This window comes from Lagopus muta, chromosome 1, assembly GCF_023343835.1.
Source record: "Lagopus muta isolate bLagMut1 chromosome 1, bLagMut1 primary, whole genome shotgun sequence".
Taxonomy (NCBI): domain Eukaryota; kingdom Metazoa; phylum Chordata; class Aves; order Galliformes; family Phasianidae; genus Lagopus; species Lagopus muta.
The window spans coordinates 88,586,120-88,611,417 of record NC_064433.1 but is presented as its reverse complement, the minus strand read 5'-3'; the positions used below and the strand labels follow the sequence as shown (position 1 = coordinate 88,611,417).

General features: G+C 37.7%; 2 protein-coding genes across 4 annotated transcripts in view; both read right to left on the bottom strand.

The window, feature by feature from the left end:
* Positions 1-2,830: 2,830 nt before the first annotated feature.
* C1H3orf38 (chromosome 1 C3orf38 homolog) lies at positions 2,831-12,922 on the bottom strand. The gene is made up of 4 exons (XM_048949666.1): positions 10,796-12,922; positions 9,174-9,659; positions 7,902-8,122; positions 2,831-4,283 (listed from the first exon to the last, which is right to left on the bottom strand). Exons 2-4 carry the CDS (start codon positions 9,304-9,306, stop codon positions 3,684-3,686), a joined length of 954 nt encoding a protein of 317 aa, XP_048805623.1. The 5' UTR covers positions 9,307-9,659; positions 10,796-12,922; the 3' UTR covers positions 2,831-3,683.
* Positions 12,923-13,043: 121 nt separating this feature from the next.
* The window catches only part of ZNF654 (zinc finger protein 654), a 35,112-nt gene continuing 22,857 nt past the window's right edge, over positions 13,044-25,298 (bottom strand). For all 3 annotated transcript variants that reach the window (XM_048949647.1, XM_048949654.1, XM_048949653.1), the window contains 5 exons: positions 23,479-23,681; positions 22,583-22,722; positions 17,709-17,850; positions 14,079-16,377; positions 13,044-13,653 (listed from right to left, as the gene is read on the bottom strand). In XM_048949647.1, the coding sequence (XP_048805604.1) occupies positions 13,646-13,653; positions 14,079-16,377; positions 17,709-17,850; positions 22,583-22,722; positions 23,479-23,681 (2,792 nt within the window). In that variant the 3' untranslated portion in view covers positions 13,044-13,645. The remainder of the gene's footprint in view (positions 13,654-14,078; positions 16,378-17,708; positions 17,851-22,582; positions 22,723-23,478; positions 23,682-25,298) is intronic.

Sequence of the window (25,298 nt, the reverse complement as noted above, 5' to 3'; positions counted from 1 at the left end):
ACAACTAATGACAGTGAATTTCTAGGTGCTTTTTACTTCAGTTTTACAACTGAAGCCAATACAGCTTGAACCATAACCTCTTCACAAATACAAGATCTTCACAGACTACCTCTGAATGAGAGTGATCTTCCTTCCCTTAGCTCCAAGAGGTGATTAAGATTTGCAGTCACAGGCAATATTAAGAAACAGCAGCTGTGCTGCCTGCAAGATCCCAGGCACTCGAGGAAGACATTCTACAAAAATAAAACAAAACAAAAACAAACAACAAAAAAAAAACAACAGTGTAACAGATGTGAAAAAAATGCATGTTAAGTCAGCTGAAATCTTATTGCCAGGAAGTCTTATCACCATAACTTTTCCCTCCCCAGCTCTAGAACAACAGGTTTCCTGAGTATCACAACTTGACATGGCTGATGAGCTGAATACTTCAAAACATCTGCCTGTTATCAAGGGCCAACGATTGCCTTCAGGCCTTCTCTTTGGTCAAGGCAACCGAGTCCCAGCTCGGCATCTAAAACACAAAAACACATAGGGATAAAACAGGCACCGTTCAGAGGAGTTCCTCTCCTCTCACTACAGCAAGCCTTAAGTGGCTGTGCCTGCATCGCTGCACAGATTTCGAGTACTAACTACAGGCAAACAATGAATCTGCCACCAGATGTCACCAAAATGCTATTATACCTGCTGCGAAAAGCCCGACTGAATCAAGCCTCTGGATTTCCTGGAGATAGGGCAAGGATTACAGCACTGTTTATTAACCCAACACTTGTAAGAGGTCATTCCTTTCTAGTACTAGCAGCTGTGAATGAGCTTGAAAAAGAGGATCCTTGCAATTAACTGGCATTACTGTGCATTCCAAATTTACTTGTGTAACATACATGCTATTAAACTTTGCAGAGAGTCTGAAATTCACATCAGTCATGAGCTGAAACTCAAACTGAGGAGTTTAACACTAGCAGAAGTTCTGTCAGTGTAAATAAAATCCTGCTCTTTAATGTTTTCCCTTTCTCCATTAACAAGGCACTCCAAGACCTGCTGTCATCACAGCTGCTCAACTCTTTTCCTCCAGCCTTCCCAGACACAGGCCCATATAAATAGCCTTATTTACCTGCATTCTATCAGTCTTTACTGATGGGCAGACTAAATGAATTTACCTCTCACCTTTTAGTGGATATACAGTCCCTACTCTTAACAGTGTTACAATTGTCAACTTCTCTGTAATGATATCGGCATTATACAGAAGGTGGGATGATCACATGTTCTGGGTTGGAGAATGAGACTCAAAACAAGAGCCTGACAGTTTAAAATTAAATTTATCTGGAGAAAATTGTTTACAGCAGTTCATGTTAATGTTAAGCTGCGGGAGAAATAACACAAATATTTCACTTAGCATTTTTATTTAGTTTTCTGAAAGTTTCCTGTTTCTCTTTACAGAGCTTGACTGCCTTACAGAGGTCACCTCTCCAGTTTTTCATGCATAACAGTCTGAAGCGTCTGCTTCAGTTCAGATTTAAAAGATCAAGAAATCAGTCACAAGCTAAAAAACATTGCAGCATGTGATGCCTGAAGATTGATAGAAAGTTCAGTATGTGATTTTAGACCTCCACATTGAATAATGCATACAGTTGTGTCTCCTTCCCAAATGGAAAGCCTGAACCATCCTGGTATCCTTTTTCCAAGTAAGGCTAAGTGCATTTAGAAGGGATGCAGTATGCTTCTGTAAGAGCAAAAACAGGCTTGGGAGAAAAAAAAAAAACAAAAAAAAAAGGTGTATCATAGGATGAAAAGTCACAGTTAACAACTGCAAAGCCACAATTACTTAACACTGCCCAAGCGTCAGTGCCTACCAGATACTCAGGTGGTGAGACTACAAAGAGCAGACACTGCACTGTTTCCTGTGCAAAAAAGGAAATCCTCTGTTCCTTTCCTGTGGGCACTGGTGTGGCCAGCCGTGTCACACAGCTGATCAGCCAGAAGAGTCACTGAGGATGCTAGTTTTAGCTGGGACCAGTCCTTACTGCCTCTTGTTCAGAGGAAGCACTATCAGTAACGCTGACAGAAGAAGGAAGCGAGGACACTTACCTGAGCAGAATGGGACAGCTCACACCAAATCTACTTAAAGCAGTGATGAACACTACACCCTTATCGTGTTCATATTTAACATACTGACTACAGTTACTGGGCCAGCTAGAAACTACAATTCTGCAAAAGACCAAACGTGTTGTTGTAGTACAGATCTGCGTACTGAATGTTGAAAAAGTGCCCATTTAGGCCTCTGGGTTGGCTTCTGTCCTCATATTGCAAAGAACGCAATTCTCGACACGAGGAAACCATTTCTTCTGAATTTTAATTTTAGGTTGATGTTTATTTATTATAAATTAGTAGCTGAGTAAGTCATACCCCAGCTGTTTATTGGGGAAGAACATTCCAACACGGTATTTGAACTTTTGCTTAGAAAATAAATCATTTCTGATTTCTTGTTTGTATGTTGGTGTTAAGAACAATTTTAGATTCAGACTGTAAAAATCAGTTCTGGGTATTTCTTGGTATATCCCATACCTGAATCTTCCTGCTTCCCTTCATCCACCCAGAATTTCACCACTTGTCTTCTCTGACAAACACATCAAAAACACAAGAAGTGTTCTCAGGCTACATGGAACATTTCCATTTTCACTACTTGTACTGGTGAAGCTATAAAATAAAAACAAAACTCCTAAATAAGCCAAATAAGACGCTAGAAGTTTTTATCTAGTTTCACCATTAATCACTTAAGGAAAAGGAAAAGAAAAAAAAAATTGTAAAAAGCAGTCAAACTCTACAATGGCAATAATTTCAGTAGTATTTAGATCCTTTATTTATTTTATATCACCACTTGTAAATTCCCATTGTCTGGACAATATAATAAAGGAGCTAGGATAGACAGAAATTCCAATTTTGAGAAAACATATAAAAATTACAATTATTATATTAGAAACTCTGTTGCAAGTATATACAAAATAATTATCAAAGCATTTGCTTCAGACACTAAGTCTGTAAGTCATAACATCAACCATTTGATCCAAAAGAGGCAGTGCTAGATACAGATGCCTGGGAAACCATCTCAACGGTGGAACTGTAAAGCGAAAGAAAATAAAGGATATAAATTTCAACAGTGCTAACCTCTGCATCGTCCCAGTGAGCTACTACTACAGGCTGGGAAAGAAATCACATTCAGAATTAATAGGCAGCATCTCCATTTGCTTCATTCTGCCCGTTCCCTCCAAAAATTCCCAAATCAGCAGATGGTTTTCTTGGGACTTTTAAAAGACCATCCAGACATTCACCAGCCCCAATTTCAAAAGGGCAGAGGGAAGGACGTCCTCTTTAACTCAGACAGGACTTTAAAATGGTTTCCTGAAAAGAAGCAACTCCCAGCTTGTGATCTCAAGGTCATCCAACTTGACATAAAACTTCCCATAATCAAACGTACCTGCGTTCTGTAAGTAACTCCATTCCCAACTATAGTTACAAAGTCTACAGTAATATGTTTAAACGTTTGTTAGCTGTCCAAAAGGTGCCCCAACCATCACCTGTATGAATACTTTAGACTCTGTACTTCCATTTGTCATCAAGCAAATCTGACTCAAGAAAGAGACAAAATCGCATTGCTGCAATCATTTCAATCTTCTACTAAGCACTGTAAGTCAGTCACCCAATTTTGAAAGCGTTGCTTCATATTTGTGAGGTTCGAGCGCTGCCAGTTCTTTCCCATCGTACCACTCCTGCAGCTGATTTGACTCGTATTTGATGGCGGGTTTTTCGATCTGCATTCCAGGCTCCAGAGCATTCTGTCCAACTATTTTAAGATCCACAATTTTTATTTTCCAGGTATTCCCTCTAATTGGACACCTAATGAGTCCAAAAATTTGTTCAAAGATACCCAAACAGACATTGCTTCTATGTACTGTGCCAGCCACTGCTACCAATACTAACCCATGTCGAGACATGGCACATTTCAGTCCATCAGCAGTCAAGTTAGGGTTGAATAGAAGATATTCTTCTTTAACCAATGAGAGCAGACGAAGGCTCACCATTTCTGCACCATCATATTCTTCCACATTTTTTTCTACTGTGTTGTAACAGAACTTCATTTTGGCATTCTCCCAGAAATGCTGTGGTCCCCACGTTTCTTCAGATTTTATTCCCAAAGGATGCTGAGAATTCAGGAGTTCAAAGAACCATTGGCAGAATTCTCCTCCTAGATTACGAACATCATCCTGTGACTTCTGCCTCTTTTCATGACTCTGCAATTAAGAATAATATTTTCTTAGTGCTACTTAGTATTACCACGCTAGTTTACCAGTCTGAACAGTTCAAAGTCATTTAAATTCTTACTTTAAACATTATAAATCTTCAAGTCTCTGAGACAGAGTAGCTGAAGAAAACAACAAAGAAAATTAATTCTTAAGATAGTAATCATCTATCGGATAGAGAATCTGAGTAGGCTCTTTGAAATGTAGTTCTGCAAGTCTGCTATTTATAATCCAAGAGAGAAATCCTGTCTCTACCAGGAGGTGCAAGGTGCTGGAACAGGCTGCCTAGAGAGGTTGTGGATGCCCCATCCCTGGAGGTGTTCAAGGCCAGGTTGGATGGGGCCCTGGGAGCCGGGACTAGTATTACATGGGGAGGTTGGTGGCCCTGCATGTGGCGAAGGCGTTGAAGCTTCATGATCCTTGATGTCCCTTCCAACCCAGGCCATTCTGTGATGCTATGATAGCAAAAAAAAGGGCAGAGAAATGTTTTGAACCTCTTGAAGCTCTTGTTTCTTCCTACCTTTCAAGCTTGCGAATTGTGGAGCTTTCTGCACCTTCAGACAACTGACAAGAACAAATACTTATGGAGAAGTCACCTTTTGAAAATGCACATCCTACTACGTGGAGCTGACAGAATACTTCTGATTTGCGGCCAGCAGCAATACTTGTGCTTTAGCACGGCCAACAGAGTTTGCCAACAAAACACATGAACAATTCAGGTTCTTCCTTATTAATTCAAAGAATTAATGTGCTCCAGAACTTTCTCAGCACCAGATCACATGCCTGAATTTAGCTTTGCGTGGTACTGAGACTGCCAAAATCATCCAAAATGTGTTTGGTCACTTTCTAAGTCATGTTTGTAGTCTTCAGTATGTTTCTAATAGAAAAAAAAAAAACAAATGAAAGAAAACCATGGCTTATTTTCTGTTCTTCATGGCTGCTCTTCAAAGCAAACAAAAACAAACAAACAAACAAAAGCAAAAGTCTTTGTGAACCTCAGTTACTTTTCTAATAGTAAAATGGATCACTTAAACAGTACAGGAGGGCTGCAGGGACTTCCAAACAATATACCTGCTCTGGGAATTAAGGCAACTCCATTCAGTCTGTCATAAAATTCTTCCCTCAAAGTGTAATAAAATTCTTTGTTTGACACTGAGTCTGTTAAGAAAGTATTTTAAAGTAGTGCTTTAAACATTGCCAGCAGACAGCAAACCCTTCAACAAATAACCTAGAAAGGTTCAAGATTCTTGACTTGCTTAGAAGCCTCAGGGAAGAACAGACTAGTGAAAGAATGTATGAAGCTACTCAAAATACACCTTCCTCCGGTTCCCTAAGGATCATGAACAAGCTGTGTGCTATCCTTTACCTTGTTTTACAGAATACGACACTCCTAAAATTCATCTAAGACATAAGGATAAAAAAATACTTCATAATAATATCCGAGTTTAATGCTGAGTTGCTGAAAGTGACAGTCAAGCAATGTGTGTAAAATTTTGAAGCAAAATTCTCAGCAAGTAGCAAACCTGAGTATCAATTAGGAATCCAACCAGAAGAGGGCAGAAAACCACTCCAAGAGTTCTGTCAGTAAGTAGTGCATTTTTTTAACACCATTATGGGCTAGGCTTAAATAAAAAAACATTCTTTGCAGTCCTTCTTTCTTATGTCTTCAAGTACAGGTAGAAAAGTAAAAATGAAGTGCAAGCAGATAGGCAACAAGTTGGTTACCAATTAAATATTTAAGTTTTAAGTTGGTTATAAACACAGTTCTTTCTAAAGGAAAGGCAACAACTGGATGTTCAAGTACGGTTCCAAGAGTCTGTTTAATTCCTACTAATATGCAGTTCACTTACTCTCTTCTCTCTTTTACAGCAGACAACATTTTTTACTTAAGAAAAATCATTCAAATTTCCTAATGTAGAGACACACACTCTCCAAGTGTAAGGTGAAAAGGAACTAAATGTAAAGTTGTTTTGTAGGGTTTGTCAATTGGTCTGTTCCTAGAATTAAGTATGAAAGGTTTGGAGGCTTCTATATAGAAATCCTGTAACTGTCAAACAGGAAACTGTAACTTCACTTCTAATTCTATTACGTTAAGTTTCTGCTACTCACGTCTTCAGCACAATGCGGACCAAAAGGATTAAGGGGGAAAAAAAAGGCAAAGAAAGATGTTTCAGATCCATTCCAACCCAAGCCTTTCTATGATTCTATCATATGTATACAATAAGTAAAACCCTTGAACATCTCTTTCTTCATGAATGTTTTCAAGTGCTTTGGAGAAATTCATTTACCTATCTTCAATGACAAAACTTTGCCATAGGTGAATAATTGGAAGCGTTCTTGCAGAAGCAACATTTTCTTTCCAAACACGCACATAAGACACTGTTTTAAAAGCAATTCTCAGCTAAATCTTCATTTTAATCAGCTAACCCCAGAGGAAAGCTCCCTGCATTGAATTATCAACAGCTACAGAGCTCCAACAGTCCAGCTGGTGGGGCTGTTGCTCATTATGTCACTGACATAAAGTACTTGAGAGAGCAAGGCTATTGAAAACTGCACGGTAAAGATCCAGGAATAATAAAACCATGAAATTTCATTGCTCAACAGAGAGTTGGCAAATGTGGTAACATGAACTTCAAATTAACTTGAGTGTTACTAAAATTGAAGGCAAAACGGCATAGAACTGGCACTGCTGCAAACTTTACATTTCAGTGACACAAAATTCTCAAAAATGCACTCTATACTCCATTAACTGCAAGACCTAAGAAGAAGCGCTGCTTACTGACAATGCTGTTTTGATCGCTCTGCCTCTAGTAACATATCTAGAGCCCTTTCTAACAAGCCCTTACAAATGCTAATCCTTGCCATGGCTGGCAGAAGACTGAAAATCCCCAGCCCACAGTAAAACTTCTGAGAACATCCATCACATTAAAAATTGGCAAGGGACTGTGCAGAGTTTCCACACCACTAACACTGCTTTGAGTTATCCTCAAATCTACAGAATTATCTGTCAACATCCCCTGTTTTTAACTTGCAGTTCAATTTAAAAGCATGAAGAATACTTGCAGGGAGCATATAAACAGGAGGGGCAACAGCTGTTTACAAGGGTAGATATCAACAGGACAAGCAGGAATGGTTTTAAACTGAGACAGGGGAGGTTTAGGTTAGATATTTGGAGGAAGTTTTTCACACAGAGGTGGTGACACACTGGAACAGGTTGCCCAAGGAGGCTGTGGATGCCCCATCCCTGGAGGCATTCAAAGCCAGGCTGGATGTGGCTCTGGGCAGCCTGGTCTGGTGGTTGGTGACCCTGCACACAGCAGGGGGGTTGAAACCAGATGATCATTGTGGTCCTTTTCAATCCAGGCCATTCTATGATTCTATATTCTATGAAGAACCCACACATTAGAGTTCAAATGCACTCATACTATGCTCGGCAAGTGATACAGTGGCACAGACACATCAAATTGTTTAATCAGAGCAAAAAAGCAAAGAGAAAAAAGAAATTCAGCACCTTCTCCAATACATGCAAAAAGCCTCACTATGGACCTGCATTAGAGCATTGGTTTTTTTTGTTCTGTATCCTGAGGTCTTTCAGAAAGTAGCACTCACCTCTGCATGTGTTGCTCTGTCCCCTGATTCTGAGACACATGATGTGAGCTTCCCACCCCAGTACTGCCTTACACAGGCAATGAGTTGATGTTTCTCGGAGGAAGGTGGCACTGCAATTCCTTGTACTGACAAATACTTAAAAATTATTTCTCGATATACTTTTCTTCGTTTCAAAAGTTCTTCTGCACTTTGGCTGTAAATCAAGATGGCCTGAATGGCCTCTGCAAAGTGAAGAAATGGAGGTCAACAGTTGTAACACTCGCAATTAAAACGCAAACCTCTGCTATTTCTTAAGCTCTTCATTAGTACCTCCCAACATACCTAACGCTAAGTGATACACAAATTGCTATAAATTTGTTTGTAAGCTGAAATCCGAAGCAACTAGATACAAGTCACGTTACAAAAGGATACCAGCAGCCTTGGGGAACGTGTACAAAAACCAGCACTGGTTTTACTGAAGACCTACCGACCTTATAATCCCTGCTAACCATATGGAGCCATGTATTATTTTAGTTTGATGAAAACAATGCATCTTTCTTTTCCAAATGAAATTACCAATATTTTTCAGGTTGAGCTGTTCAACTCCAGGTGCCTTCAGAAGTGTAAGGGTTCCTGTTCACAAAGCATTTCACCCACAATCCCAGAGACACAGCTTCCCATAACTTCAAAATAGGTTGATTTGATTCTAATGTGGCAGAGTGCTTAGGGCTTGCTGCTTCATGCCATATTAGGAAGCTCATGTACATAAGCATCATGCATAGCAATACAATGACAGTGCACCAAAATGCAGCATTCAAACACTCAGCTGCAAGGTTCTGCTGCAGAATTAGGAACTCAAGATGAAATGTATTTTTACAGTTGTTGCTGGCAGCCAGTTCTCACCCAAACCGAGATTGGATTCTCAGTTTATATATCAACAAACACTACGTTCAAACACAAAATGGAGCATAGCTGAAGAACCGAATGTCTGCCTCTTTTATCTAAAATCACTAACTAAAAAAAATAATAATAAAAAAAAGAAGAAGGCTGGAGAAAACCTGCAGGCACGGACGCAGCCCCCGAGGCGCTCCAAGTGTTCCGCAGGGCCCGGGCCCGTTCCGCCTCCGCCGCTGGTCGGGTGCTGCCGCCGGCCAGAGGCCAAAGCGAACGCACGGGCACACGGACTGTAACCCCCGCCGCCGCGCTCAGGCACGGGGCCAGGCGCCCGTTTCCCCGCCCCGGGATGGGAGCGAGAGGGGAGGAAGGCTGCCCGCCGCAGGGGAATCCGCACACCTTGGCGGTTCTCCGGATGTATCAGACGGTTCGTGACGGTGTCCGTCAGCGCCATCAGCTCCTCGGTCTCGAGCAACTCCAGTATGTCGCGGCAGCCGGCTTGCTCCCGCTCGCTCAGCCCCAGCGATGCCATCGTCCGGCCCGGCCGCCGAGCTGGAGCCGCTCCCCGGCCGAAGCTCTAGCGACGGCGCGCCCTAGCGACATCGACTTCCCGTACGGGGCTCCACGCAGACCCCCTGCGGAGCAGCGTCCGTTGGGCCACAGAAACCGGGCGGAAACAGCGGCCAGCACTTAGGTTCCGCCCCTGCTCCCAAGCAGAGCTCAGGCTCCTCGGCCAGCCGCCGGCAATGAATTTAGCAAGCGGCTTGCGTATTCGCAGTGGGGCTGGTGCCTAATAACGTTCAGAGTGAACTCGAAGCTTTCGCTGCTCGACCAGACATTGCAGTCGTATTCACAGAGCAGATCCCCAAAAGACAAGATCGCTTGCTATCAACAACAAAGACAACGTTTTATTGAACAAATCTATGTACAGTACAAAAAAGTTCTTAAAATGAAACACTACTGTTGATTTATTGCAGTTTGATGGCTCAGTTTTTAATTTGTACTCTCATATAAAATGCAAAGTAAAATAATTTAACATTCAACAAGGAAGCACAAATTTCCTTTCTTGCTGAACCTGTAACAGCTTTTACAAATTAACAGAGTCCCCAAATGCATACGCTGCACTTAATCAGAAAGGTGTTATACAGTACCAAATAAATTAAGAAAATAGTAATACTACCGCCCCCTTTGAGTCTTCTGTCCATACCACCGGTGTTAAACAATAAAAGAAATGAGTACAGCTGAACCTTCAGTGTGATATTAAAAAATCACAGAGTTTAATATTATAAATTATCCAAACTATACAATTTATATAGTTTCAATGAATATGGCTAAATAACCAAAGTACCAGTGACCTTTCCCCCACAGATACGACCACTTTCAATAATTATACCTTTTGTGAAAGGTGCCCACTAAGTGGCAACTCTCTGAGAATTAGAGCTTACATGACCTTTACAGTGAACTGCCATCAGGTTATTGTATTTCTTAGTGAAAGTTTTAATCCAAATTGAAGCCACGTTATTAAAACCTGGTTATCAGCAATAAAATGCACAAACTTTGATCCAGTAATGCTCCTACGTTCATGTGTAACTTGAGGCAATTTTCCTAAGTGTCCATGCTGACATTACACATGTACTCCTGCATTTACTGACTCAAAGCAATACATCCTGATGAATTATTTCCCATTACACGTTTAATGTCTGGGACTAAACCTTTCAATTCTAGACTCAGAACCTTTTTCAGTCCTAAAAGTTGCAGGCTTAGTATAGGATAATACTCAACATACTAAAGAATCCTAAAGAAGCATGTAGAATCCCACACACATTAGAAAACCTTTTTGCTCATAACTGAATACTGCAACTATCTGGGAATACCAACAGGTACTAGAGAACAGTCTGAAGCAAATACAGTGTCTTCTGAAGTAAAATCATTACTTAAAAAGAAAAAAATTACCACCCACTTGCCACTTTAAGTCAATTTAAGATATTTCTGATAGGCATTAGGTGATAGCTAATGCTCACCTATGTAAGAATTCAGTCTTCCAGTTCTCCCATGTGAATATTCTTAACACGTGGTATAAACAAATGGTGGTGTCCAAGAAAAGCATCTTTGAACAAAAATGAGTTTAATACAGGTACAAAAAATTATGGTCACAGTTTATGCACGTACATAGATGCATTTATCTACACACTTTAAACCAAAAGAAAAAAAATACAAGTTTCAGTCATGTTTTTAAAGCATATGCAAACACACGGAGCTCCAGGAAAATGTAAAAAGCACCAAAGATTCAAAGTACACTTCAAGGACTTTACACAAACATTTGTCACATCTATTGATTGAGTTCCCAGATTTTAAAAACTGCAATAGTTTAAAATCATCTTTTTTTCCCCCCCCAGATACACTTTAGCAAATTTAACAGATGTTAAGCAAAGAAAGGGGAGTCTGGGAACATTCAAGATGCTAACTGGGTCCTTAAAAATTACTCGTAGTTGGTAGCTTGAAGCAAAAAAATAAAAATGTGAAAGTGCATTTTGCTGATAACAGTCCCTCGTGTTTGAAGTTTTTAAATGTATTTATATATGTAAATATACATAGACTGTGTGTATGCAATATATATGAATGACACATTTAAACCACTTTTCTGCAAATGCAAAAAAAATTCTTTGGTGCCTCAAATGTCATAAAGATCTCTCAAAGTGGGCCAGCCATTGATATCAATGTAATGTACACAGCTGTGATCATAATTTTATACCCTTTCATGTTAATACAAATAAAGGAAAGGCAAAAAAAAAAAAAAAGCCAAACCAGTAGAATTACCAAAAAAAAAAACCAACCCAAAAACTGATTGTGTTCTTTTTACCTTTCAGGAAGGAAAAAGGAAGCAGAATTAATGCAAATATCTGCAACTTCACAGAGGATTATTAGCAGAGGCATTACTGAACTATTAAGTTCCAGAACTATTTAACAGCTTATTTTACAGTGAAACCCTTAAGATTGCAAGTGTGAGCCATTACTACAATGAACAAATCTTTCATTTACCTCATTTTTTTTTTACTCATTAATTTGTATGCATCTCAATGTAAGCAAGCCGATCGTCTTACTAAGTGATACAGATGTTGTGATGAGCTATTCAGGAAGCAAACTGGCTGAGCAGGAACAGTTGGCCTTCACTGTCCTACATTTCTGTGCTGATTTCATTTGTACACACCATTTTTCATCAATGGACCTTCTGTGAGCATAATCACACAAATATTTCCAGCTAACAACACGGAATATGACTTCAAAAATAACTTTTATGGCAAGATATTGTAAAACAGTTATTAGAGGATAAATTAACACATTAATTAGACAATGTGCATGTTTGCCACACCTCTGGAGATCAAAAACTGTAACAGCATCTTTTTGGTTTCATAGAATGAAATAAACTGATTTGGAATGGAACATAAAGATCATCCAGTCCATCTTATGCTTCCAAACATCCCGTCTTTCTTTGGGATCTAGACAGGTGAAAGACTCAAAATTCTCACCATCACAAACTTTGTGATTGTTTTTATGAACAGTCAGTTGCTGGATAAAGTGCTTAACATTAATTTAGTTCCTTCACTAACTTCTGGGAAAGACTATCTCCTCAAGAGATGTTGCTAGATACGTTTGTACTGTATATGAGGCTGAGTTGATGCACATTTTCTCCCTCTCTTTAGACAGCAAGTAATATTACAATATTGAGTTGTGACCTGCCACCATTAGGTAATACCACATGTGTGAAATAAGCTCTTCCTGCTCTTTTTCCTAACTTGACACACATCCCTTGGTTTCATCTGTCATTATTTCTTTTTTAAAAAATAAAGAAATAACATTAAAAAAAAAAAACAAAAAAACAGGAAAACTTTTCAAGTTCTCTTCAGTCGTATCAACAACTGAAAGATCCCTGTATTTGCATAACATCAATTAAACTCTCCTCTGCAGTGCACGTCTACCCCTCTGCACACTCTGCATTTGTTTCATTCTGCTTCTGTTAATATTCAAACAACGTGCGCATTTACTGTTTGTATTGGCCTTCCTGTATGTAAAACAGATGTTTTATGGGACAAGCTACATGTATTTTAACCACAGACTTGTAAAGGCCTTCTCCTGCATGCATTTGATTTCTGCTTTGCAAAACTTAATATCACACCAATACACTTTTTGCTTGTGCGCTCTGTACTTCAAGAGTTGGGTTTTCTTTTTGCTGTTAGAGCTTTCCATCCATCTTAATTTCTTTCTGCATTACTCTTTTTGGATTCCAAGTACTAGTTTATTAAATAAGCTCCACACCTTTTAGCAGATAATAGAATCACATACTCAAACTCTGAAAAAAGAACATTTAGTTCCTCTGTACGCTTCTTATACACTTCATCATAAAGTGACACATTCTTGAACGACTTCAAAGCTGAGTGGATGAAGAGCTTCTAACCGTATTTCATAACTAAAGCAGCTTACAGAACCAGCTGTTTTTATTTCTATAAGGCAATTAATGCCTCTGCTTTCTCTGCCTGTCCAGCTGTATGCAATGTTTTCCTTAGACCTTTGTGCTAGAAAGACCATGCTGCTAAGCTTCAATCACGTATTTGGAATGGATGTGGCTTTTTGGATAACTGGTACTTCGGGGATTTTGTAGTAACCTTTCTGGATTCAAAAGCTGCGGAGCGCCCATAATTCCTCTGTGAGTTCTGTCTAGAAAATGTGCTTTGTCTTTATCAAGGTCATGTTTTCTCTAGTAATTTGAGAATGCTTTATGATTTAAGGCCAACTGGGAAACAAACTCCTGCTTCTTCATGTAGTGTTTTCTTACACCACTGCTCATTTGATACATTTTCCCACAACGTTGAATCTCAGGCACCTGCAAAATAGAATAGATAGGTTAATCCTCATTTCGTTATCAGTGTAAATAATTGCTCCATTTGGAACATTGCTCACGTTTTCCTACACGTGGGGCTTCAAACCTGCAAAAAAAAGACAGACTGAAATTCTCTTCTCTGTTTTATAATAAATCTTTTCCATAAAAGATGCCTACCAATTTTCATCACCTCTTTTTATTGTAGACAACACTTGTAATTTGAACTTCCTATTTATGCAATATTATGTTTCAAAGTTCAGGTCACTGTTGATGTGAGTGACCTTCCTCTCTTTAAATTCTGTCATACTACAATTGCTTACAAGTGGTATGTGTCATTCCTGGTCCATCAGACAGCCTGTTTACAAGAACCACTATCTGTTTGGTATTTGCCTCCACACAAATAAACCCAGAAGAACTGTAAGACTTACTTTCATCATCTGAGTCGAATCCAAAGAGCGTCTGACATTTCTTTTGTGCAAGATGAGCCTCAAGTGCTTCTGAATTACAGTAGATGGTCAAGCAGTTGCCACATCTAAATCTTTCTGTTGTTTTACTACAACATTTATCTTGTTCTGAATGAGCATCTACTTTATCAGTCAACATTTTTCTACGTTTTGGCATGCTAATGTATCGTTCATCAAGATAACTTGGAGGCAAGGGTCTAACATATGGTTTTGTTAAGATGACACCATATGAAGTGTTTTCTGTTGTCTGATTTGGTTTAGAAGGTAGTTGCGAGGCAGCAGCATTATTCTGTGGCATATCGTGAGAATTCTGTAGAACTGATAACACCGACCCATTCTCTGTCCTTGTTTCATCTACCACTCTGTCCAAAGGTGTTTCTGATGACTTTGATGGTGTTTGATTTGGGTCACTGTGCCCATTGACCAGTTGGTCACTAACACTACAGTTTTCAGAATTTGGCTGTAATACAGGTGTCTTTTGGTCTATCAAAACCGTTGCAGTGCCCTCAGATGAACTTTCATTTCCATTCTGCATTACATTATTTGCTTTCTTCTCAATACTTTGAATATATGTCTTTGGTTCTGTAGAATCCTTCCTTGATTTCCAAGTTGGAATTGGTAGATCTACAGTTTCATTTTCATTAACAGATTCATCGTCATCGTGGCAACTACCAAGTTCTGAAGGGTCATCTGAAGAATCCTTTTCACTGGCATCTTCTGAACATTCTGATGTTTTACTTAAGTAATGCTGAGCCTCATGTTCATACAGCAAAGGGAGCTCCTCAAATAGCTCACAGCACTCTGCAAAATTGCACTGAGCTTTAAAAACATTATGACTTTTTGTATGCTCTGCTAGCTCAGTCGACAGCTTAAATCTCTGATTACAATTGAAGTGTAAACAAAAGTAAACGTTTGGATACACATGTCTCTTCAGGTGGTCTATAAAATGTTGGGAATCGGCAAATTTTCTCTGACAGAACCGACATTTTCCTTTATTCCATTTCATTATATGTTGCTGAACCTTCAAATCAGTTGGATGAGCTTTTCTTGCATGTTTATTGAGAAACCGGATCTTTTTAAACACTCTAGCACAACCATTAGCAGGGCACTTCAAGCTTCCTTCTTGATCCATAGCATCATAATATTTTTGAGGAGAGAAAGCTCCATTCACTTTATGCAAAATAGGTGACTCTTTACTGGAGTTCTCATCATCTTCAGGCAAGCTTTCTGTACTTAAAGCATCAGGAGCATTATTAAAGCAGCTGTCACAACTACTATTTTCAGTAACATCATCCTGGTCACTTAGATGGTTTTCCACTGCATTGAATATCTGTTCAGCCTTCTCCTGTCCTATGTCTGCACTTGAAACTACTGCAATCTCTCGTTCATCCTCTTTAGAACCAACAGAACTCCCATTTTCAAGAGAGGGACAAACATCAAAACGTTCTAGTTCATTACAAACCGGAGCCTGCTTACTGGCCTCAAGAACTGCAGCAAGATGTTGCCTTTCTATCTTTCTGACATGATTCCTTAAGTGCTTTAGCATAAGTCCTTTTTGCCTGAATTTTCTGTTGCAAAGTACACAGGAAAAACTGCCCTTTTTCTGGTGAGCTTGTGCATGTTTCACAATGTGATCACCAAAGAATTCCTTGTTGCATATCACACAGCGGTGCCTTGGTACAGTATTATCTAACATTTTAGATGCTTCAAGAGCTTCATGGTTCTTTTTGGCATTACTTTTGGACTGGGCTTCAGAGAGGTCTTCAGGGTCAAGCTCCCCATTGTTTACATCTGTTGAACAGACACGTTCCTCACTCATAGCCCTATACTCTGTTATCTTCTCTACATTTGCAGTAGAGTTTTCCAGTGTAGTTTCACTTAAGCCAGCAAAAGCTTTATCCTCCAGTAATGCTAAACAGTTCTGCTTGATCATCAAGAAATTCCAAAACTCAGGATCAAAAAACAAACCTTTTTTCAAAATAGGAAGCAATTCAAAACGTACACGGTTTTGAACAGAACTAGTGCATTCATTATATTCTTCATCTGCACATTTATATAAATGTTCAACAGTGTAGTAAGATTCCAAAGTGCGCTCAAGAAAAAAGATCGAAAGCGCACAAATTCTGAGGATCTCCAAGTCATTCGGCAGAAAGTGAGCAATTGTTTTGTAAATAAGACTTTTCATAGTGGGATCTTCACGGAGGTCCAACTGTAGGGCACATCCACATATCTCAACACATATCTGAAGACCATCCTCACCGACCTGCAGAAAGGAAACAATTATATATAGCACCGTAATTTTCCTTGTGGGCTTATTGAAGTCTACAGATTGAAAGTCAAATCTAAAGAAGTCTGACCTGTGGCTCTATGAGTGTGAGGGAGAGCTAGAATAAACAGTGCCCAAATATCAGCAGCAAAGTGTAAGCTGTAAAATACTGCCTTTGATTTTCAACAGTGGCCACCAAGAAAGCTGTAACAGCCCATTCTCGAGCATTTTACAGGCCTGAATTTTCAGCATTGACAAGATATCTTTCCAATGTGCAGAATTCCCTTTCCACATTTAAGGCTGGGGGTCCTCAAGCTTACAATTGTGAGGGATGGTCAGAAACATACTACCTAACATATGGTGTACTAGTAAGAAGAGTTTCAGTAAAGCTTACTATCCACCCAAATATACATGTGTGTTAAAATATATTTATTTATATCTTGGCTGTTAAAAAAAAAAGCAACATCCTAAAACTACTACGTCAAGGTATTCACGTCACTAGAAGTATTTTAGAACACATACTATGATTAAAATCTTGAACAACAGCAAATCATTGCATTCAGAATTGCAGAGCATTAACCCTGACAAAATAATTTATAATTAATTTATGCAAATGTTTAAGGAACAGAATAGAGAAGCTCTGTTCAATCAAGTGAATGTTAAAAAGCAACGTGTTTAGAATCAGCTGGCACTCCTGTGCACAAAGGGTTGCACATTACATTTTCTCTCTTTTTTTTTTTTTTGCAGGTGTTCTTTATGAGGAGCAGAAAACATGTGAAGCAAGAAATACAGCATATCTTTCTGAAGCAAAACTATGTTTTCTCTCATCTTAGTTTAGCTCTTCCTTCATTTTTGCTATTTTAAGCATTACTTCACATTTGATGAGAAATTGTGGAAGGATTCAGAACTTAACAAGAGTGAAAGGCAGATACAATGGCATAGAAGTCCTATTTCCTGGATAAAAGAAAAAAACCACAAAAAGAGTGGGGGAAAAAAACAGCCGCCACCCATCTTTCACATTTATTCCATGTATTTACAAGCAGTTTCCCCAAATATTTATCTAGAACGCCATTCCTCAAATTTTCTGCAGTCAAAAAGGAAGAAAAACTTACTTGACACAATTGAGTCAGAAAGAAGTCATGAAAACACTCAATAGATCAAAGACAAAATTGATATGGACACATTTGAGAACCTGACAGAGCTTTTAATTCTATGCCCTTCCCTGCCCGTTCTTCCCGTTCTACAGAAACATCTATATTACTTCTGTTTACTTGTAACACAAAGTATGGAGGGAAAGAGTAAAGATGTAAACAAAAAACTGAACTTACTTCATCCTTAATGACTTTCATGAAAGGGAAAATTACTCTGACATTTGTAGCAATCCTTAAAAGTTGGTAGCACTGGTCAACAAATACTTGTTTTGAGGGGTTAGATTTAAGCTGCAGTTTACTCCAAATGAAGATCAGGTCCCTATAAGCACAGAACACAATACTTTGATTACGTTGAGTATTAAAGAAGCCTATCACTAAGCATGATAGGTTACAAAGAGCAACAAGTCGCATACACTGCGATCAAATTTGTATTTGAGGACTTAAAGCAAATCTAATTAACACAATTATATACAAAGTGCACAACGGAAAACTGAATTTAATTAATTTGTTAAAGCATTCAGGGTATCTCCTATCACTCAGTCAATTAAGTCATGCAACAAAATATTAATATATTCAGTATAGTATCAGAGAACTGCACGGTATAATCATATGCTACAGTACCTAGCCCTTAACACCACAAGCAGCAAACATCAAGCTGCATAGTCTGTGTTTTCAGATTAAATTATGTTCACTGTAACAATCAGGAGTCCTTCAGGAAAACAAGTGGAATGCAAAATGTGGAAAACAAGACTATTGTCAAAATGCAGTCAGTAACATAGACTGTTGACAAGAAATGCTCTCTTCAGTTATTTACAATAAGTTTTCTTTTCTTGTCTGCTGTCATCATCAATCTTCCTAACCGATAGCAGCTACAGAGGAACATCAGCCTCCATCACTATTCACACATCTCTATCATTCAAGTCAAACAATATTTCTAACTGATACAAGGAAATGTAAGAACACAGTGCTAGACCCCTGCAGAGCTCTTACACAGGTAATGTGTTCAGTATATAAAACAGAACTCTACATCCTGTAATAAATTCTATGTTCTTTAATTCAGAGACTTCCACAATCAAATCTAACTCTTAGTCATACGAAAATTTGGCACCTCAAAGATTTTACACAGGACCTGATGCAGATAAGACTACACAGAAATTCCCATCGTAACATTATGATGAAAAAAGGCGAGCAACTGTTTTTCATCTTCTGAAGGAAGATAACTTCTTTCTTCTATCAGCCTCCTACCTCAAGAGATGCAAACAGTCACTGACAAAATCCTTGGCTGATATACAAGAGTCCATAATGTATGCCAGATATAAATCAGACACATTTTACGATAAACTTAATCTTAGAGAGGTCAACATCTGCCTGAAGAGAAGTGACATGACAGAACTGACTATGTCAGAACACTAACTTTGTTTTTAAATTTAGAACAGCTCTATAACTCTGTTTGACATGTTAAGCGTTAATTGAGCTAGATATGAGATCTTGATTACTTTCTTTCATCAGAAAACAGAAAGACTGAGGTCAAAAAGATAAGGCTTACACAGGGGAAAACAGTGAAAAGTGAGTACTACAAACAGCTCTACAACAAAATTAGTCTTAGAGGTTTTCTAAAGATACAGGCTGTTCACCTTTGCCTTTACCCGGCTGGAGATTTAAGCTCTTAAGTCTTTTTCCAAACTTTACACAGAAGTTTAAAAATAGTGTATTTGTGGACCAAGCCATTCATTTAAAAAAAAATAAAAATAAAAAAAAAAAAAAATCAGGTAAGTCTCAACCATAAGTACCAGAAAGAAAGAATTTTTTTGCTAAGGATGCTGACAGTAATTAAACTCTGTTTATTAATGTTGAACAGAATAGCAGTTACTGCTCTTGACTTTTCTCTGCTTCATACCACCTCACAGTAAGCCACTTCAACATTAAACCCAGGGAAAAGTCAGAATTGGTTTTCAGATAGACTAGTGGTTTAAGTGGCATATGATTGGTACAGACAAGCGTGAAGGCCTGACACAAGAAAAGAACTGAAAAACAAACAGAAAACTGAAAGAAGGAACAGCTCCATAGGTTAAGAGCAAGTCATTATATCAGTTTTACCACTGTTTGGCTAGATTGTGATAAGGAATATTTTAGATTTATTCCTGTGTAGACATGAAGGCTTCTCCTTCTCAGGCACATTTCTGACTTTCATAATGGTTGTGGATTGAAGCAGTCCTGAACTTCTGATTGGACTCCATTTCAACTAATTACATACTTTTCATATCAAGTTTAATTAACACCGAAGTCAACAGCAGTGAGGATATTTCTTTGGCACTGACCACAACACAAACAATGTTACGAAGTAGACAAGGATAGGATTTTTTTTTTATTTGCTTGTGTACTACATACATAATATAGCATAAGCACTTGATGACATTCTCAAAACTTCTAGGTAAGATAAGCTAGTTTGTTCTATTGCCCACGCCTAAACTGTTATTGATGTGCCTACAGCAACTTCAATTGTTTTAAGTTAAGATAGCAACTGGGCATTCCAGGCAGCCAATTCACCATGTTGTAACAAAAGCACTGAGTGCTCCCATAGTGACGTAAGAGGAAGGTTGAGCCTGCCCTACTTCAGCTAATCTAAAACATTTTCTACTGTTGATAAGTGGAAAGTCTGTCTTTCCTTGGGTATAGATTGCATATTTTACCAAAATGTACATGCTGAACAGTTACCCAAATCACTAAAACTGCTTAAGGGCCAAAGACTTAATGAATATGTGGAAAAGAGTTTCTTGACTTAATGAACATGAATTATTTGTGAACAGCCATTTAAAGACTGCTTGGCAGAGAATGCAGGCCATTTTGCTATTCCTATCCAAACAAAATTCTGTCTTCCTGAAGACAGATCACTTTTTGATACAAGAAAGCCAATCATGTCATTACAGACTGATCTCTGATCGACAAATCATATACATGTATACAAATAATTCTAAGCAAGACCTACCCAGTTTTGTGTCTTTTTTTTTCTGAGCAGCTTACATGTAGGCTTTCACCTCAGGAAAACAATGATAATTCAGATAATCTCAATATAGACAACAGTATACAGAGCTGTAAAGTCCATCTTCGTCTGAGATAATACAAGAGCTAATGGTTTCAGCTCAAAGTACTTCACAAGAAGCAACAGCATATACCTGCTATTTTCAGCTTTCTAATCTATTTTGGTATCTTATCTTTGCCAGCAGTGATTGCTGTTAGATCTGCAAGGCCTTCAATTTCAAACGAGGTAAAATGACTTGCGCTGTGCTTGAAGACATGAATATCTTTCTCTGGGGAAAACACACGATGCGGGATAACCTGATTCCAACTTTTTCCAAAACTTGAACAACAGTTCAGTCATGCTTAACTGCTTTACAAGCTTTGTCCCAGTTTACATTAAGCACTACGCAGATTTCTCTTATTTGGTATGCAATCATTATGACTCAACATCTGTAAAGAACCAAACAGTTATTCTGCCTGAATAGATACAACTGCTCTAAACTTGCTGTAAGATCACTATGTTTTATATTCTGAACAGAAGATTAAAACACTAGAAGAAGCTAGGATTGATTTCTTGATAAACATTTTTAACAGTACTGTAGCTTATTCTTGTTAGGAATTTCATTATTGATATCCACTTTACCCAAAGTAAAGACCAACATTTTGTTTTGAATTTCTAAAACTGATGCTGTAAAATCTGAAAATCAGTTAGGTAGGAGCAAGGCTGACGTATTAGTTCTGACAGCAGAAGGCATAAAAATCAAGTTTAATGTCAATATTTACTGTGCATTTCTTAAAAGAGTGAATTCCTGAAACTGAAAGCATTAACCATGTAAATCATAAGTTATGTTCCAAAATTTCCAAATAAGAAAGAATTCAGAAGATGTAGCATTTGGGCATCAGCAATACTGAATTACATTTGAGATTTCAGTGCTGGGTTTAGACAAGCTACACGCTTATTTTTATTTAAATTCACCTGTCCTACCGGGCTAGTCACTGCCAGCTTTTACTGAACAGGACAAAAAATGCCAGAATAACTAGGTATTGCCAGTATATTATGAATTTGTACCAACAGATTTCTGAAGGTTTTGATTCAATGTTATCAACTACCTATCCAGTAGCTAAAGTAAAATTGATGAAGAGACATTTGTTCAATCATGTCTGATCTTCATTACTTCTGCTAAAAAAAGAAAAGACATATTTTACTTCTCAGTTCCCCTACGTCTGAAGCATGGAAATTCTTTATAGATTCCATATTAAAATTTGTATGCAAATCAATCACCTTCTTTGATTGAAATCTGCAGATTAAGCCTTTTTGTTCCAAGTACATAATCAGAAAAATTAAGCACACTTTATTAAGTCACACAGACATTACTTCACGTAAAGAAATAGTTCAAACTAAGCGTAGGGATTACCTGCCCCAGACATCTTTCAGTTCTGGGAATGATAAAATTTGTTTTGACCCTTCTTTAGAAAACTCTTAATAGCAACAAAAGGATTCAACTATCAAGCTGTAGTAGTGAATACAAAGCCATTCTTTCTTAAGCCTTTTTTCAGGGAATTATATTACATTATGGCTTTGTTTTTGAGGTAAAAGTTTACATAATCCATAGCACATTTTCAGAATTATGTATTCTCTTTTTAGACACATACTACAGTTTGGTTACTGTAAGCATTAACTGGCATCTAACTAGCTGGACAGGAAAATATCTGCATTGCCATTACGCTGAATACTATTGCATTTTGCCAATAATAAACATTGTATTTATGTATTTGCAGCCAAAAGAATCTGAAGGCTCATCTTTCTGTTCTTTTGAAGCACTTAAGCGTTAACATACTAGGTAGAATACCATTGTACAGGACTCAATGAAAAGGTAACTGGAATAACAGAAGTACAAGAAATATCCACAGGCCAAGTTAGAATGTTTTTATCTGGTATTTTAAACTTGAGCTATACATCAAAGTCAGACGAATTTCATTTCAGCAATAAGCACTTATCTGCTGAGCTGCTTCACCAGAAATAAAGTATTTACCATATACAATACATGTCCCCATTTTGGAGCTGTGGGACTAGGAACGATTCACATAGTTGTAAGGCTAAGGTAGTCTTCCCTTCTTTTTCGGTGTTGCAGATGATCTCAATTCCACTCTTGCAATCAGTCCTCAACAAGTGCTATATAAGTAAAATAAAATCAATTTAGATAAATTTGCTAACGCAAAATAAAAGCCTATCAGACCTTGCTATATTAAAGAAGCCACTAAAAGCTGCAGTAACTATTATTATTATTTTTTTTTAATAGCTTTTCTTTAAGCTTGTGAATAGAGACTTCAGAGAAATTTAGAGCTGTTTCATATTTCTTAAGAGTAATGCAAGTCATAATTTATCAGAGAAATTAAAAACTACACAAAAGCTTTTTTTGCATGACGGTAGGTTGGTTTTTTCCCTTAAAAAAAAGTTAAGATAAACATTGTTTTCTAGAAAATGCTCTCAGTGATATGAGTACAACCACATTTGTCGTTTTACATAGTGGGGCAACATAAAAGAAACTTTAAGGCTAACAAAGCTGTACAGTGCACAAAACATCAGATCGATACCAAGTGTGCTGAAGTGGTTTTGATGGAATAATAGTCAACCATAACATAACAGTTAACACACTAAAGTTAAATAATGTTAGTGACTTAAGATAAACAGGGAATATATATATATGTAAGTAAACTTGACTAAAAAAAAAGTATTTAGGTCAACAGGATTTCTAGGCACTTATATTTATCTTCTGGAAGCTTAAACCAGCTCTAAGTTAAGCAACACCAGTGTAATTGCTGATTTTATGACATTTCTTTCTACAAAAATAGAGTTCCATGTGCTCCTTTTGACACCGTGCATAACAACTATCACTTCATTAAAAAAAAAAATACTGACAAACAATACCTCCTGGAATAGCTGATCTTCTAATGGTGACATATAAAGACAGGTGAAAAGAGCTTGATGGAAATACAGATCTTTACTGATATCTGGATGATTTATGCAAGATTTGATAAGAGCCATTGCCTCAGGGATGCGTTCACAGGCAATAAGGTATCTGGCACGCAGTTCAAAGAACAGTGGATTTTCAGAGCTTAAATATTTGTTAACTGTACAGAAAAGAAAGATTAAAGGTCATTAGAACATAAAGTCCAAACACCAAATATACTTAAATTCATTTCTCTTTTTAACAGTGCAATGTCAAGAAATAATATAAAGAAAAAACTCTGTTAAAGAAGATACCAAATATTTAAGTAAATGCCATCATAAAGAATCTACCTTTTACTTGGAAGCAGAAACTATTATTTTTATTACAATTGTTTTTGTTTTGATTATAACAGATCATCTCAAATTGCTAACACTGATCAGTAGAACACATACAATTCAGCAGCAGATACAAACATTTTTCAAGAAAAAAAAATCTTTCCTTTCTCAGCACTGGAATTGGCTTGTTGTCTGAAATATGGGATCTACATCACTTTCAACATTAACTATAAATATTTAAGACAACTTGGGATACCCATTACCCATTAAAATGTAGGAGCTTAGAGTATGGAAAAAATTATCTACAATTCACACGCTTTAAACCTTTGGTTTTGCTTAGAGAAGTAGAATATAAACCCTTCCTTTCTCTAAATATCCTGCTTTTTAAAAAAATAAAATTAAATTTGAAATACACGTATTATGTTTTAATTAACACCTAAATGCTGATACTTTTAAACAGCCTTGATCTCTAGAAATTGCTTCTTCATACTTAGAAGCTTACACTGAAGCTAGAATATCAACAGAGTCAACTGAAACAAACATTTAATTAAACTGAAAAGTAAAGAAATTAATAGAATCATAGAATCACAAGGTTGGGAACGACCTACAAGTTCATCTAGTCCAACCGTCTCATCACCATTGCCACCACAAGCACTAAACCACATCACGCAGCACGTCATCCAGACGCCTCTTGAACACTGCCAGGGACGGCGACTCCAACACCTCCCTGGGCAGCCATTCCAGTGCCTGACCATCTCTGAGAGAAAAAGGTCTTCCTTATTGTCTAATAAAACAATGACTTTTAGTTTCCTATTTTAAAAGATCATACAGATTCTAGCATTAAAAGTTAAAATGCCACTCAAGCATAGAGAAGTTATAATGTTTTTATTCTGAGAATTGTTTGCATCTTCCCAAGCAAAGGCACTCTGAGATGTCAACTGTGTGCTGTTCTTAATATCTTGGAAATTATGGCCTAATCTTGCATTCTCAGCAGCCCACTTATCAGAGAGAAAGAGTCAGAAAAGTCAATTTTTAGTGCATAGCCTGTACAACCACAGTATTTCATAACTATATATAAAAAAAAAAAAAGTAACTTAAGGCTAAAAGTACACATGGGAAGTTTATACCTTAAAAAGAACCTGCACAAGGAAAGTTATAAGCAAACTAAATGGACAAAGGGACAAGAGATTTAAAAAAAATATATAAGTGATTACTGAAAACCACTATCTAAACAGCCAAGAGAAGATATTTCCCAAAATAAAATATTACCTGTGCAACAAGCTTTCATTTACACTGAATTATTTTTTAAAGGATCCTTGGTTTGAAAAACACACCTTTATGCTCAGAAGCAGGATTTCTCTGCCATTTGTATTTTATGAAAGTTAATGCCACTACATGCAAGTGAACATTCAAGGTACGCAATCCGACATGATGCAAGGTTTTAGATCAGATTTCTTAATAGA

What these genes read in the sequence shown, in the direction of transcription:
- C1H3orf38 (XM_048949666.1), bottom strand. Translation starts at nt 9,306, where the DNA reads ATGGCATCGCTGGGGCTGAGCGAGCGGGAGCAAGCCGGCTGCCGCGAC. An exon ending in ACATCCGGAGAACCGCCAAG is followed by an intron (nt 8,123 to 9,173) that starts GTGTGCGGATTC and finishes TTCACTTTGCAG; the next exon opens with AGGCCATTCAGGCCATCTTG. An exon ending in ACAGAGCAACACATGCAGAG is followed by an intron (nt 4,284 to 7,901) that starts GTGAGTGCTACT and finishes TCTTAATTGCAG; the next exon opens with AGTCATGAAAAGAGGCAGAA.